This window comes from Dromaius novaehollandiae, chromosome 8, assembly GCF_036370855.1.
Source record: "Dromaius novaehollandiae isolate bDroNov1 chromosome 8, bDroNov1.hap1, whole genome shotgun sequence".
NCBI lineage: Eukaryota > Metazoa > Chordata > Aves > Casuariiformes > Dromaiidae > Dromaius > Dromaius novaehollandiae.
Genome location: NC_088105.1, coordinates 19,408,159 through 19,424,310, shown reverse-complemented (window position 1 = coordinate 19,424,310; position 16,152 = coordinate 19,408,159). Strand labels below are relative to the sequence as shown.

At 35.0% G+C, this 16,152-nt stretch overlaps 1 protein-coding gene across 1 annotated transcript in view; it reads right to left on the bottom strand.

The window, feature by feature from the left end:
* COL11A1 (collagen type XI alpha 1 chain) overlaps positions 1–16,152 on the bottom strand; it is a 170,839-nt gene that overhangs the window by 26,745 nt on the left and 127,942 nt on the right. Inside the window, exons 45-53 of the mRNA XM_026111218.2 lie at positions 14,670–14,723; positions 13,800–13,907; positions 10,021–10,074; positions 9,320–9,373; positions 9,172–9,225; positions 1,354–1,407; positions 732–839; positions 483–536; positions 135–188 (exon numbers count right to left, since the gene is read on the bottom strand). Coding sequence (XP_025967003.2) covers positions 135–188; positions 483–536; positions 732–839; positions 1,354–1,407; positions 9,172–9,225; positions 9,320–9,373; positions 10,021–10,074; positions 13,800–13,907; positions 14,670–14,723 — 594 coding nt within the window. The remainder of the gene's footprint in view (positions 1–134; positions 189–482; positions 537–731; positions 840–1,353; positions 1,408–9,171; positions 9,226–9,319; positions 9,374–10,020; positions 10,075–13,799; positions 13,908–14,669; positions 14,724–16,152) is intronic.

Below are 16,152 nucleotides of genomic sequence, written 5' to 3'. Positions count from 1 at the left end.
AAACAGATATTTTTCAATAAAATATAAAAAAGAATCTATTTAGAAAGTATTTTTAAGGATATAAATTTACAGAAACCACTGATTCAGCATAGGAGTGAACATGAGGCTGACACAAAATGACAGAAACAACTTACAGGTTGACCAGGATCACCATCTTCACCCTTCTCGCCACCAACACCATCTTGACCCTACAGAAATTAAAGGAAAATGAGCGAATTATCAAATTCAGCTAAATTAAGTCATTTAGTTTCATATGCAAATATAAGGGCACTGTTTTTCTACAGAGCATTTTCCTAAGGACACTATTTTCAAAAACTTTTAAAGATTTCTAAACCTGTTTTAAGATTTAAGAAATATATGAATAGCTAAAGCAATAGCTCTTACAAGCAAGACCTCATCCCTAAACAAGGGAGAGGCAGGGGTAACTAGAATTTAGTGCAAACCAAGATTAGGAGCTAAAACTGTTTTTTAAGTATACTTACAGCAGGACCAGGTTCACCAGGGGGACCAGGATCTCCAGGAAAACCAACTGGGCCCTAGATAAATTGGGAAGAAAGCAAGGAAAGTGTCACCCACTGAGAAGAACGTAACAATCATCACAAAGTATTTTATGAAGAGTACAATGAATTTAGCTCACATGTAGAAATTAATCCACAGTTTTATATGTAGCAAACTGATTGATTCAGCAGTGCTTCACAGTGCTTTCTGTTAAAATTAGTAAGCTCACTTACTGGGTTACCCTTAGGCCCATCATCGCCTGGAGGTCCTTTAGCACCTGGTGGTCCAGCTGCTCCAGGTGGACCAGCCTCGCCTTTTTCTCCTCTTTCACCTTTTGGACCCTGCAGAAAACGTAAGCACAAAAAGGTTGTCTGGAAATTGGATGGCTTAAAAAAAAGATTACAATGATAAAACTGTTTCTCAGATCTGGGCAATATTATTCCTTCTCAATAAATGCTGGCTTGTGGATGGGAAATTAGCCCTCAGTCCCAGATTGGAATACCTGTGAATCTCAGGTCTGAGTGCCAACCTCTGCACCCAGATATGAGTCTGAACCTATTTTGCATCAACGGACTGTCTTCAGAGAGAAAAACATGCATGAGAAAGATAATACTTTTGGAAGAAGTGAGTACACCGTTATGAAGTCTTCAGCTTTGATCTCTAATTATTATAGTAAAAGATGTATCTATAATCATAAAAAATCAAATTACATTTCAAAGGTAGAAATCCTTCAATGGAAATTTGAAGAAAACGTACACAAGTGCACAACCAATCTGATTATATGCTTTCTGAAGTAAGCACTGCTGGATACCTTAGTTAACCATAATAATGGTAAGATGAAAACAAAATACTTACGGATGTCCCAGATTCGCCAGGAGGTCCAGGGTTACCAGCTTCTCCAGGTTCACCCTATAAATATATGCGGATAAATTCATGAGTCATTAAATAAATATTTCTATGAATTTACTTCTGTTATGACAGACTGCTTATGCTTGTTCATGTGAACAGGTTACAGGAACTATCTTTCATTGGGTCTACCTAAATGGGGTTGACTTACTCACATATATTTTTGTTGAAATGGAATCTGAACTTTTAGGGAGAAACTGTCAGACTAAGCTTTCCGTTAGAAAGGGAGATGCACGTTCCCTTTGGGTTTTGGAAAATCTTCCTCTTTATCATACCATGTACTGCAAATTTCCTGTTTGTCATCTTTGTTTATAGTCACAAAAAAGCCAAAATATATAATGCCTGTGCATGTTTTTTATCCAGAACAGATATTTTTGCCTAGAAGCAAATCCCTACAAATAGGGGAATACTAACTGAAAATGAATTTCAATGGAACAAAAACATTATTTCTATAGCTACTGTTATTATAAAAAAAAGTGTAAGGATAACATAATAGCATAACAGTTAATAAAACTTTCACCACAGGCCACAGAGTCATACACTGTGTATTACTGGTGATGGAAATTGTTTAGAAACCAGATGGCTTTGAGGAGAACACCATATGGAGACAATCTGTGCAAGTCAAAGATTATACAATATTAAGTGAACATATAAGTTAATTTAGTCTGTTTTTGTGCCAATACACAGTACTGTACATGTCAAAGACTGTCTTTACAATTGTTCATTTTAAAGTTTAGTTATGGCTGATTATTTTCTAGCTCAGTAGACTGATAAATAAATCTTTATAGAAAATTAATCTGGTACTAAAATGTTTAGCTATTACAGACAGATACACAAGTCTATGAAGGGATAACAGAACCTGCTTTGTGATTGTCATGGAGTGCTGAGTTGAGAATTATATATTTTTATTCCATAGGATTTGTCAATTTAACTATTAATAGGGGGATCTTTCTCTTGTAGCAAAGTTCTAACCAGAGGTAAATATATACACCTTTTGAAACCAACTAAACCTTGCCAGTAATCTTGCTGAATTATGCCTAAATATATGAGTACTTCAGTGCTGAAAATTCATTTCATCCAATCTTCTTTACTGAACTCAAACACAGATTTGGAATTAAGCTTGTGTATCCATCATATCCTGTACAACCCGCATGCCCCTCTTTGTCCTATGACAATTCAATCAATACAACATGCATCTCTCTCATTTCCATGCAGAGAGTGTAAAAGAGTAGATCATTAAAGATGAAGTTTAAACAAACTCTTATGCTATAGATACTGAACTTCTATTCACAGAAGCCAGTGGCAGCATGATGACCTCACTAGGACCAGATTTTGGCTCAATATAAATATTACTTTAGATGAATGGAAGAAGATATGACTACCCAACTGAATTCCAGAATCAGATAATTAACAGATTATCAGAATTTTGGGAGCAATATTAAAATGTCCTTTAGAAAGGGCTCTTCTAGAGGGTGAACTTGCCTTTAGAAACTGCAGTTTGTTTTATTAGACTTATTTAAATTTGCAGTAATCTTAAGAAGTAGCTATCCCTTTTAGTACTTAATACTTATTTGCTTCTGTGATACAGCATTCATTATTAAAAAATGTCTTTTGGATAGTTCAGGTCAATAAGTAAGTTTTAAGTGTGCTTTCTATGAAGATTCATAATCTTCATTTTTCTTACCCTCCACATAGGGTTTATTGAATCTAGAGCATCATTAGTACTGTTTTTTTGTCTGTGACAACTATCAATCAGGTTAGATTTCTGTAGCTACAGAGAATGAGGTCTGGAATTAGCAAACAAATTGATGTTATTCAAGTTAGTGGAATATCAATAAATATACATTTTATCTAACAGAGTCCAGAATATAGGCCTCAATTAAATATAGCCCTTTAACAGGGTTCCCCAAAGATGTGAGGATCTCCCTGTGCATATTCTATTGCAGGATTAATTAAATGAGTGCAGATTGTGCAAAGTTTTGTCTGACAAGCACCTGTGCCAGTGTAATCCCATCTTAGGCTTCCCAGGGAGCAAGTTCTTTTTCTGCCTTTTTGCCAAAGGATATTGTAATTTATGATGATTCACATTTGATCTGAAAACCACTTTTCCCCTTCCCATTGGCAACCTCATCTTCATTTTATGATCTCATGCAAAGAAGAGAAATGATAGGCTTTCTCTGAGCTTTTGAAGTGTACTTGGGGTCACTGGGAGAACACTGTGCTCTTGGGATCTTATGGATCCCTGCTATAGCACACATGTCCAAATTGGCAGATGCAGGTAGTCCACATGGGTTCGGTGCATAGTAACTCCTCAAAAGCAGCATGGTGGAAGAGAGCAAAAGTGGAAGGGTTAGAAAACGTCAGGGTGTTCTCCTCAAAGGGTATCTGTGGAAGACTAGTCTAGTTATGGTTTAGTCTTACAGTAATACTTCTAAATCATATGTTGCTCTATAAAAAAACTGTAACTCTTCCCCATATGTAATCCTTTCCTTTTCTGATCCTGATTTTCATATTCCAAATATTAAATGCTATGAAAGATTATACTTGTTTCAGACAGCTGGTAAGGGAGTTAGACATGTTTTGATAAGGAAGATAGTAGCTGATATGTATTTAGAGAGTGCATGTTTGTATCTATTAAGTAACTGTGCAATCTATTGATTATTGTTTGTCCTTGTCTTCCTTCTTTGCCTTTTTGGTAAGCATGGTTCAGAATCAGATGTACCTTCTCCATGGGAAATATGTTCTTTTGGGGAAATAGATTTTATGATCTAGTAGATTTATTGATCTGGAATTTTTTCCTCCTCTGTCATCAGGCCGGATCTTTCCTTTTTAAGACTAGTTCTAGAAAACTGTCCATACAAAGCACAGTGACAAAAAGATAGTGGATAGAAGTCTGCCACCTTTTGGTTTTATTCTGGAATACAGTGATTTATTTTGTAAGAATTAGAGACAGCCTTGCTACTGACTTGGGCTAGTGAAGAGGTTCAGTTACACTTTTCCTCCTTTTTGCCATCCTCACCAAAAAAAAAAAAAAAAAAAAAAAAAAGACTCTAGAAGACAAACCCTTGTCACATAGATACGCATATGTGACTGTGTTATACATAGTCTATATTATGGCTCGGTGGAGAGTTAAATTTAATCCAAAGAGAAATTCTGAGGAAGCGTTATATTTTCTGGGAGGGATTATGTTTACAAGCATGTTAGGGAGGTGGGGAAGGAAGAGAAAAGATAGAGACAGTGAGTCATATGAAGTTTTTAAGTAATTCATTAGAAGGCCAGATATTTAGCTAGCATATATTGCCATAGCCACATTTTGACTAAATATTTAGCAGCTATAAACATTAATAAGAATTAGACGCCCAAAACTACAACAGAGATCCAAACTAGCCAATAATCTCCTGCACCCTATTGTCTTTATGCACGAGCACGCACTCATTAAATGTTTACAAACAAACAGGTGGGTAGACAAATGATGTGTACACATAGAAATATCTATGCAAACTTATCAGCCATGTTCTTAAATGTGTTGATTTGAACATATTGAATTGATTTTGAGTCCTCTTACTTCCATCCGCAGTATAAATCAATGACTGATCAGACACATAATGTATTGATTTCACTTGTTTGCTGGGTTGGACTCTTTAGGAGTGTACTATTATTTCAGTTATTTTAAAATAATATAATGGGAAGGACTATAAACCTAGACTAGTGTAGTGGTTTTCTAATATCAAACTTTTTCTTATAGTAAAGCAGATTTAAACTCTGAGAGGCTATAAAAGGAATGCTTAGCTTCTGTAGACATTCATTTTGCATCACTCATTGCACTTATCACAGATTAGCCATAATTTAGAAACCTGAGTTTATATTTAGTACGATTTGTGGAAGACAAGCTTGAGGTTTCAGTTACTTGTTTTATTTTCTTTCCATGTTGTAAACTCATACTCTACAACTTTATGGTGAAATCGAATAGAAAAAGCAATCGATACATGTATACATTTTTTCTGAACAGTAGTTTTACATTTGATTGAGGTAAACCTCTAAGGCCCAGTTTCCAGAAGCTGTGAGCAATTTACTGTGTATTTAGACTAAATATCTGCATGTTTGGTCTTTGACATCAAATTAGAGATCAATATGTATTGGTACATTTTGGTCTTGCCCTTTTTCTCAATTATAAGCAGAACAAAGAGAATAGTCTCCAAGTGGAAGCTGGTTTTAAGTGGTTCTGGTTGGGTGTAAGTGTCCAGACTTCTGGACCGTTCCATAGAGGCTACAGGCATTAATAATGCAAGGCTACATGTACATTTGTACTGCAGATGTCTTTGATCATTTAGGCCTTTATGTATACAGTGGAGGAAACAACAAGCTAGTTAAAAATACATGGCACTAAATGTGACAAAAATTGTTTATAGTTTGCCAGAAGATAAGGGGGCCTTGAAACCCTGGTATTAATGACAAAATACCTCCTTGTAGTTCAACCATGCAAATATGAACGTGAACAATGTATTTCACTCCACAATAGTGACAGGGAAGATGCCAAAATATTTTTCTGCACTCTATAATCAACACTGCATTGTATAATCTATAGCATGATGTGTCTTCCCTGAAGGTGATGCAGAAGCCAAAGCATGCTGACACAATAAGAATAACACTGGAGAAAAATATGTGGGAAGAAGAGAAAAGGGAAAAGGCATGTTTTGTTTAAAAGCATGAACTGTCCTCCCATTTCAGGAACACCATGTGAAACTGAATGACTCACAAAACCAAATGCCTCCTGACAAAACAACTCTTTTTTATTTCTAATTTTGCAGAATTCATTAAATGCAACTGAAATTAAGAAGGAAGGTGTCCTAACTAGGAAAGACCTTGGCATGTATTAAAACTTGAGAAGGAGGAGGAAAGTAATTAGAAGAAATAAAAAACTGTAAAATAATATGCTTGTAAGCATCTCTATATGAATGCAGAGAATATGGGAAATAAGCAAGAGGAAATAAAAATGACAACCAGTGATGCACAGTCTGAATTTCATGTTCTTGAATTAAATTTGGTGGGCTGACTGTCACAACTGGGGACTCTAAATCACACAGAAGAGCCACAGGGTGAAACTGAAGAGCAGGGAGCACAACAGAAGTCAATGTTTTTACAGAATGACTGGAATGGAATTTGATCATGAAACAATAAAAATGAAAGAGCTGATTGAAACCAATGGCAAAATTCCTGCAGACTTCAGTGGGGCACAGTTTTATCTGAGCATTTTTTTAAAGCTGTAATGGCGCAACCCTGGATGTAGTGTTCTCAATACAAAAATTTTTCTCTCCATTTCCTAGTTGTCAAAGGATGTTTTTTTTCCCACAGTGCCCATTTTCTTCTGTTTTCCACCGACAAACAGACTCTCTTTTTCCAATGATTTTTTGCCATCTTTACCAGCTCACGCATTCAAATGTGTTTTTGGTACTTCTCCCAGAGAGAAAACCATATCCTGCAGCTCTTTGTGAGGTCAAGCTCCCTTTTAAGATAGCCTGGGGGAACAATGTCACATGCTTGGGAGTTTAAAGGGAATATCCTTGTTAAAAAATAATGCAATCAAGCACAAGGGCATAATGCTTTGTATATTTTTAGCAGTTACTAGTAAAATAGGTTGAAGATGAAAGAAAGCCACTGTTACCAAGAGATGGGTTGATGGTCAGTGTGCATGACTGAAACAGAGGATGCAATGAAACACTGTCAGCTTCAGATACGACAGTACCAGCATGAAAAGTCTACTATATAAAATCAGTATTTTCATTTGCCTGAGATCAGTACCCTCTGATCGCAGAAGACAAAGGGACAAAGTAAGTCATTTTTTCCATCAAGCCATCATCACTATTTTTATGTTATATCATTCTAGTACTCTCTTCACTGCATCCCAGAGCACTGGGAAGTGATTTATTTGATGGGCATGTAGAAAAAATCATGAAGCATCTGAAGATTCTATTAAAATGATAGTTTTGTAATACTGATAAGGAGTTGATGATTCTTTTTGACATGACCCTAATATAAGTGAAGGGCCATTTGAAGAAAAGTCATTTTAGTGAAAAAAAACCAGACAGACGCATAACCTAAATTTTATGGTAGATGTCAACAATATTGAAAAGTATCATAAGAAAGATCTTTTGTTACCACAGAGGAATGAGAAGCTTGCAAGATACTATAGGATGGATTGCAGATTTTTGTGATTTTTTATTATTCTTACAAATGATCCACGGAAAACAATGGCAGCTTCCTTATCTTGTGAAAAGAAAAATATCTATGGCTCTGTTAAGCAGAGTCACATGCTTCTGGAGAGTGATTAAGAAGAGGATCATGGCAAATACAAATGGTTTTGATTGAGCTGGTATTTGAGTTAGTATTTGTAAATGCATAGCTCTGATAAATTTGTACCTAGAGGTACAATAGTTGTACACTGTATCAAACAGAGTATGTGGAGAAATGAAAGGCAGCAGAAGTTAAGTACAACTTCTGAAGTGCTGAAGTTCAGTGATGGTGAATGATGAAGATGAGGGAAAAGGTACCTGTGCATTTAATTATCTGGTGGGACAAGAAGAAAAGGGGACTAGGGAAAACTTGTTTCATTTTCTGAAAAACTATCAACACTACGTGCTGTCCTTCCTAGGATTCACTGACACCAGTGTCTTACTGAATGCACATGATATTCTGTGATAAATACTTAAAGACTCAAGAGCAATCTATATCGTTTCTCAACAACTTATATATACAGTAGCCTGGAATATATTTCTATTCTGTTTCCTTTACCTTATGCTCATTCCACTATCTTTTTTCAAATTGCCTGACTCAAATTTAAAGAAAAAATCATATTAAATCCATAACTTTACAGCAAAATGACTTAAGAGTTACACCTATAATGTGGCTGAAGTCTTCTAAGTTTTTAAAATAAATACATAAGTAGGAATTTCAAGGGGCTGGCTTTTGAATTTTGTGTTTGCTCAGCATTTTTAAAAAGTCTATGCTGGTGATTCAAATGAATCACAAAAAAGCCATTAAATAAAGGCTATTGCATACAAAATATTTCCTTTTAAAAAAAGATAGTGTATGACATGTTCTTTGCTAAGGTATGAAATTACATGCCTCCCCCCGACCCCCATTTTCAGAATATTGATCTGAAAATATCAATGAAAATAACTTTGAAGAACAGATATCATACAGCATCACTCTGGATCAGGTTTTTAGCTACCGTAAATCATCCTCAAACTTTTGAATTTATTGGAACTGCATCTATTTGTATGAGGAATGGATACATGTTGACGCTTCAGGTCTACTTCCCCTCAAAGATATGTCTGCCATGGATACATTAGATAATAGCTCATATTTTCTAATGTTCCAGATAGAAGGCTAAACAGTATTCTAAGGCACACCAGTATAAAATGAAAAAATACTGTTGAAGTCAACAATGTTATTCTAGACATCAAACAATGTAATTAAGGAAATCATCACAACTTTACCTACTTCAGCTGAAAACTTCCTCTTTTCTTCCAAGGCTCTTTACTCTGATTGTTAAATGTTTTTTTGATATAAAAAGTGAAATAAAAAGGCCAACCATTGTAAATCAGCTATTAGCAGTATAACTAGATGGCTGTTAACAAGTATTAAGTCAATGAAGGATATTTGGGAACTCTAACGTATCTCTATAGCCCGGAAGAAGAATCAAAATGTATAATCACATTCCTATTGCAACGGTTTCTCTTTGTCAGAGGATATTATCAGCATTCTCACCTTTTCACCAACACCTCCAACAGAACCAATTGAGCCTGGGGGGCCTTGAGGACCCTACAATGATGAAAGATGTTAGTTATCCCAAATGTAATGCTTAGTACTCAGTTTTAAAAGGAATGTGATAATTGAAACATAGATTAATTCTTACATCAGCTCCATTAGGACCCTGGGGACCTCTTGGACCTGGAGGGCCAGGTGGACCCTGTATCAAAGAGAAAATAGAATATATTTACAGTCATAAAAATAAGTCTGATGTGGCTTTTTGGCTAATGAGAAATAATATACTCAATCTGTAGAGGACATTTAATCTTCACAGTGCTATACAAGCTGTAGGGCCAGATTGTTGCCCAAGGCATGAGATCACAGGGTGACTGGGGATCCAAGCTATGTTATACAGTACCTGAACTGGGAATGATCTGATGCTTAGGACTCTCGAGGACAGGCTTCCTGCATTGTATTTACCCTGCAGGTTACCTACATACCTCTTCTACCGTCCAAAGGCTCTGGCGTTACCTTATCTGTCTGTGATAAGCCATGTTACTGTCATAGCCAGGTGACAGAGCTGCACATTGTGTTTACAGACAGGCAATAATAAAGCAGCCAGGCTTGGAATAGGGTGCTGGAGATATTGTGTATGTATTGATATATTGTAGATAGCTTGCATTTCATTCAGGGCCTGGAAGATATTTTGTGACAGATGAACAGTATATACAGTTGGAGAACATAGTCTCAAGATCACCCATAGAAATAGAGTAAATATAGCCAAGTAGTGTGAGCTACAGAGAAAAGATAATAGTACATGGATGATATTTATGGCCCCTGGAGTGGCTAATGGGGAAGAAGTCTTACCATTGGGCCCACATCGCCATTTTCACCCTTTTCACCTGGTGGGCCAGGTAGACCCTAAAAAACATGGAAGATAGAAAAAAACTGTATTAGTAGAGTATCTGGAGTGATGAGATATACATCAATGTGAAACAATATAAATCACATCTGTGTGTGAAACTTGAGGGGAAACACAAGAACAAAATGCTTTTTCATTAAAAGAAAAAAATAATTTTAGAAGGATTTTTTTTTATTTTACAGCAAATATATATGTAGTCCTGTGATGTTTACACCAGCTGAAGCAGAAAATTTTGAAAAAGAAGCTGAGATACAGACAGGCTGAGATGGCTGACTTGAAAAACAGTCATGATTTCAGTGGAGGTTTGGATGATTTAATGATGCCATGATACAGATGTATGTAAAAAACCATGATTAATGCAGCACAGTGAAGTGGCATGCAAAGGTACCTAAGGTACCTCAGTATTGGAAGCCGTATAACTACTTTAGCAAGGAGTCCAGGGAAGTAATGAATCCTGCTGAGTGCCATTGCATTGGCATATGTTTTCTAAAAATGATATTTGTCCTTGCGGTCTAATGTGGAAACTTGACTGACCTTTCAGTGCATTGTGGTTGGTGTGACAGTCTATTTGCTATTATCTAATCAGGATGAAAGAGCCATCTTTCATTCATCTGATGATGCAGTGGTTTTTGTATTTTAGTCTTTGCTTATGTTAAAAGTTAATAGACTATTCTATTAAAGTGGAAGCCATAACTGATAGTAATATCTTCACTAAACTGTTTTTATTGATTAGAGTACAAGCTGAGCAGTGATGTCAGTGAATATTTCTTTCCATATGCTCTTATGATACAATTTACAGCAGCAGGTGTTTTTATTACTTTCAGACACATTAAATCTATTTCACCCTAGACGCCTATTTAATTACTCAGAAACACTGTATAAACTATCTAAAGAGTGATAATGAACTGAAGACTTGATAATCCTGAAGAAAATGCCAGTCTTTATTATATTTAGTTCCAGTATAATGATCCAAAGTGTCTGTTACAGCAATGTTATGTGTTAATTAGAATTGATTTTCTATCGTGCCTCTCAAAATATTTTAATTAAACCATGTCTCATTATTACTGTCTAACATTACTTCATTCTGGCTAAACTATATCTTAACTTTTAAAAATAAATACAAAATGGTTCAAGTAATTCTAAAATTGCACAGCAGATAGTTTACAGATCCTGAACAATATCATACTCAGTGTCATTATAACACATTTATCAAGGTCTGAAAAGATTGTTTTTCATTATGAAAAATACAACTAGTGAAATATACCTTAATAATAATGTTTGACGTATAAGGAAATGTAAGCTGATTTTATTCTTTTACTGAGACTTTTCTTCTAGAATTGCAATTTCCGCAATTTCTGATAGATTGTTTCAGAAAGGAAATTTGATGTTACTTGTGGTATTCAATAACCAATATGTTCAGCTTTTGAAAACTCTCCCCTTTAGAAAATGGGTAAAATTTAGTTCTAAACAATGATGTTATGTTAAAGCTGATGGCAATTTTCCACACATGCCTTCCCAAAAGATTGTTTGTTATTAATTTATGGAGAAATTTCCATTTGCCTCCAATATACTCTTGAAGAATCTAAAAGCAGTGCTAGGTCCTGATTAGTAATCATGTGTATTCATTCACATTTTCTTACTTTTCCACACTTTTTGTAACCTTGTAATATTTCAATGAATAAAAATTGAATTCGTTTTAACATTTTCTTTCACTGTGAGGAATTTTAAATAATAATTTTGTAGATAATTGTACTAAAGAGTGGGTATGGCAGAATCCTAGACTAGGACTTGGCAATTAAACATTTACTTGATATTCCCTTCTCTGAAAGGGTCTCCAAAGCCTCTCAGTGAACTTTCTCTGATTTCACTGAATCAGTATTTCATGTGTTATTGGACATGGTATTTTGGGAGTCCTTTCAGTTCCTCTTGACAATAAGTGGTAATCACTTATTGGTGTTTACAGTGTGTTGTATTGGTGTTTATGGTGTTTAGTGGTGTTTATCACTTTATACTTCAAGGTTTAAGTAAAACTGCTATAAATTTCATATGAGATAATTTAGATAAGCTATAGTTTTAAAAATTGTCCTGACTTTTTCTTTTGTAAGCAACTTCTGTATTTTTAAAAAATACTATTGAAATTATATTTCAAATATTAAGGAAATTCACAATTAAGTTAATAAATATTCAGAATTATCTATTTTCATTTTTATGAATACAAATATTTTCACTTAATGTCCAAGTACCATCAGTAGAATTTAATCAAAACAAGTGGAATAGAGTTACCATGGAATATTAGAACTAAGAAAAATAAAGTTGTTGCTCTCAAACAGATCACTATTATCATGAGAATTGCATTAGTGAATAAAAGAAGCTCTCGATTTCTCACTGGTACTTCAATAACAGTAGCATATACAGGAGCTTAGTCCATGGACCAACATACTCAAATGAAAATAAGAATCAGAGAAATATAATTCCTCGTTTGAAATAATTCATTTGTGTAAGTTTCAATCTAATAGATTTCTATATTTATGTAGATTAGTATACACTAAAATTAAAAGTTGCAGGTGGAATATATTAATCTTCAAAAATATTTTAAATAAAAACAGCATCCTACATTTAAAAATAAAAAGGATATTTTATTTCACTCTCTTTAAAATACTGAAAAACATAACAAACCATAACAAAATTTGGGAACCAATTTTTTCCTGATTTATTATTGCTGAAAATAAAGAAATTTTCTCTTTCAAGCGCAATAATTTCTTTTGTGTGAATCTACATAAGAGGCTTGTATAGGTGCAGTAATGAACTGTTTAACTTCACTGTAAGTTTTGTGAACTGCAATATGCGATAGAATTTTAAAAAAGATAAACTCAGATTAAGGTGTGGCTTAGTGAAACAGCTGATTCATTTGACATGTGGACAGGAAGGACACATGCAGTTTAGTATATTCACTCACCATTGCTACAGTTTTCCAGTTTTAGAAAAGGAACTAAATATGATTCATACTGAAGCATAATATATGGATTAGAAATAGTTTCAAAGTGCTGTGTGCTACTGTTAGCTACATGAAAAAGAATCAAAGGTCCTAAACATCTTGTTCTTTGATTTGCTGTACTTAAGCAAATTAAATTTTTAAAAAGCAAGATTTTTTGACTATAATTCTGGATGAAACAGTGAAAATCCTACATTTTAATATATGTTTCCTTTGTGGTTTTAGACTCATAAAATAACATTTTGAATAGGAAGAAAGATGAAACCACAGGAACTTGCTAATGTGGGCAGTGATGTATATACATCACAGAGTTTTGCTAATCTTTCAGAACACAAGTGGTGTCTGTGAGGGTATCACTGAGAAACACAGTATGTTGCCAAAAACTATTACAAAAATATGACAAATGACCCTGTTAAATAGTCCTCCAGATTGAATCTTTTCTTTAAAATGTGTATCTCTAGTAAAAGATCTTGTTCAAGCACAAATGTTTTCCCTGCATAAACGAATTACTGAGTGAAATTCTAAAGCATATAGTACACAGGAATTCAGGTTTAGAGCATCCTACCAATCTCCTTCAGCATTAAATCTGTTATCCATGCATGAAATCTATGAACATGGAATCTTTTAGCTATTATTAATTGATGCTATCATGTATCAGGCAACACTCTGTTTTTCAGTTTTGGACACAGAAATAAGAGTTTTTACAGGTGGAGAGCAAAATGATAAACTTACCTGTAAACCAATAGGGCCTGGAGGGCCAGGGAAACCTCGAGGACCTTCATCACCTTTCTGCCCAAACATCCCTTGCTGACCTCTTGGGCCTGGTTCCCCATCACCACCCTATTTGGAAAGAGTGAAAAGCAGAAATATCACAGGCCTCATAAAATTGGAAAAAGCTCCACTGAAATCACTGGAAAACAACTGCAAGAAGGCTTAGAATTAGCCCTAATGTCTTTTCAAATGCATCACACCAGTTCCACTCAGTGAAATCTGTTACACAAATAGAATACAGGCATATGCCCTGGTTTGAGGTAGGTCAAATAATATTGCATGTCTCACAAGAATTTCCCCTGAATAGCTCTTAACTTTCACATCTGCTTGCACATTCTAGCTTTTGAATACCTAAATATCAGTAAAATACAAGAAGCACACAGTTCTATCAATCTTTATGATAGAAGAATTCAAAGATTTCTAAAAAAATAACTTGTTATCAGAGGAATTTAAAAATAGGTACTCTCTCTTAAATGCTTCTGGTACCAAGTTGAGTTTCTTACTGACCGTCATACATCCAATCAAACAAGTTGGCTGAAAGGATTGGTCCCATTCACTACTACCTCAGTTTCAATGATTCCTTCAAATTACTGCCCTGCTGTAAATCTGTAATATAACAGCAGCTATGCAGGCTAGTTTACAATAAAAAACTGACTGTAAGGCCACAATGATACATCTGTTAACAGTGATTTGAAACCTATTCCTCAGTAAGCAGCACAAATGACCATACAGTTCTAAGAACTTCTAAGTGTCAGATTGGTTATGGCAAGATTGAGGTTTGCTCTGAATAAATATTGCTCTGAATAAGTATTGGAGTATTGGACTACTTACAGCTATACCCGGGGCACCAACAGGACCCTGGAGACCTGGTGGACCTGGAGGACCCTGTAACAAACAAACATCCAAGAAGAAAAGTCAGTGATTATGGCATCTGGAATGAGATGAACAGCAAATACAGAGAGAACAATATTTGCATGATCGAGGTCTATTAAGCATTTCTGCACTTCTCCGGAGAAAATGTAGTATTATTTTCAAGTCTTTTACATTCAGTACAGCCAAGCATTATTTGTTTAGCTCTCAAAGACCCAGATTTGCATGTCTATAATAAATTTTAAACTGGCATTCATTGAAAGCACTCACATTTGTAATGTTTCAGGATATTTAAAACAGATTCCCATGCAAACATGAATCAAGATGAAAATATTTTCTTTCAAAATTAAAAATATCAGACTTTTTAATGAGATTTATGCAGAGAAAAGCCAACCTTTAAAGCATAATCTAACGATTTATCTTTAGATGGAATGCTTATTATCTGAATCAGTTTTCATGAAATTGTAAAAGGTTTTTGTGATAATACAAAGCTTGTTATTTTGGCTTCCATAAATCATGAGAAAGTGTAACATCTGAATGCTGAGTTATTGTTGAGCACTGGAAGTCTCCTTGATACTAAACCTCTTCTATACAGAAAGGCAAAAAATAAATGTATTCAAGTGGGAACTTCCAAATCTTTCCAGGCACCTTACAGAATTATAACTTTTTAAGTTATACCGTGTATAGTTTAGCAGTCTGATCTGCAGATGTGATGTGATGCAATATTTAACATTGGGACTATGGGAATGCAGGGTACTACTTTATGAAGGGGTTAAAATGGTGCCCTAGGTTGAAATCTGCATTTTCCACCAGGTGGAGGGAATACACTGAGAAGGGGCAGAACTAAGAAAGTATAAAGCCTTGCATCTGAAAGGGTTGCATTTTAGTCTGGGATTTCACATGAGAAAGATGTTTTCTGTACCTTCTAGGCTGGAAATTCTAATTAGTACAGAAGTATGCTTGAATTCAAAGAGCTTGCTAGGTTATCTTGTCCTTTATGAGGAGATTAGGAATAGGGACTTCTTAACTCCTGTGGCCTGTTTGTTTTCTTTGGGTTCTATGTGTATTTTAGGACATCTTATTTTTCAGAGTGTCTGAAATTTCAAGATATGTATTTCTTCTATTTTTTAACGATCTCCTTTATTCTTTCACTCTATGGAACTATGGTTTATATGATGGCAATGGGAGAAGCAAAGTTTTAGTACCTGTGGTGACATATCTCTAAACTAAAGGATTCATAGGAAGAATCCTGTCTCTCTTAGAGACAGGGAGAGCTACCATGAAAAATGGAATTAGCATGCATGAACTTAAATCAGATCTGAATCTACCTACTAGTTCATTTAACAGGGCTCAGAACAAGATCTAGGCATCTTCTAATCTCACTTAAACACACATTTAGACTTTAAAGTATTGCTCGAAGGTTCCTTGCAATTGATTTGCAAGC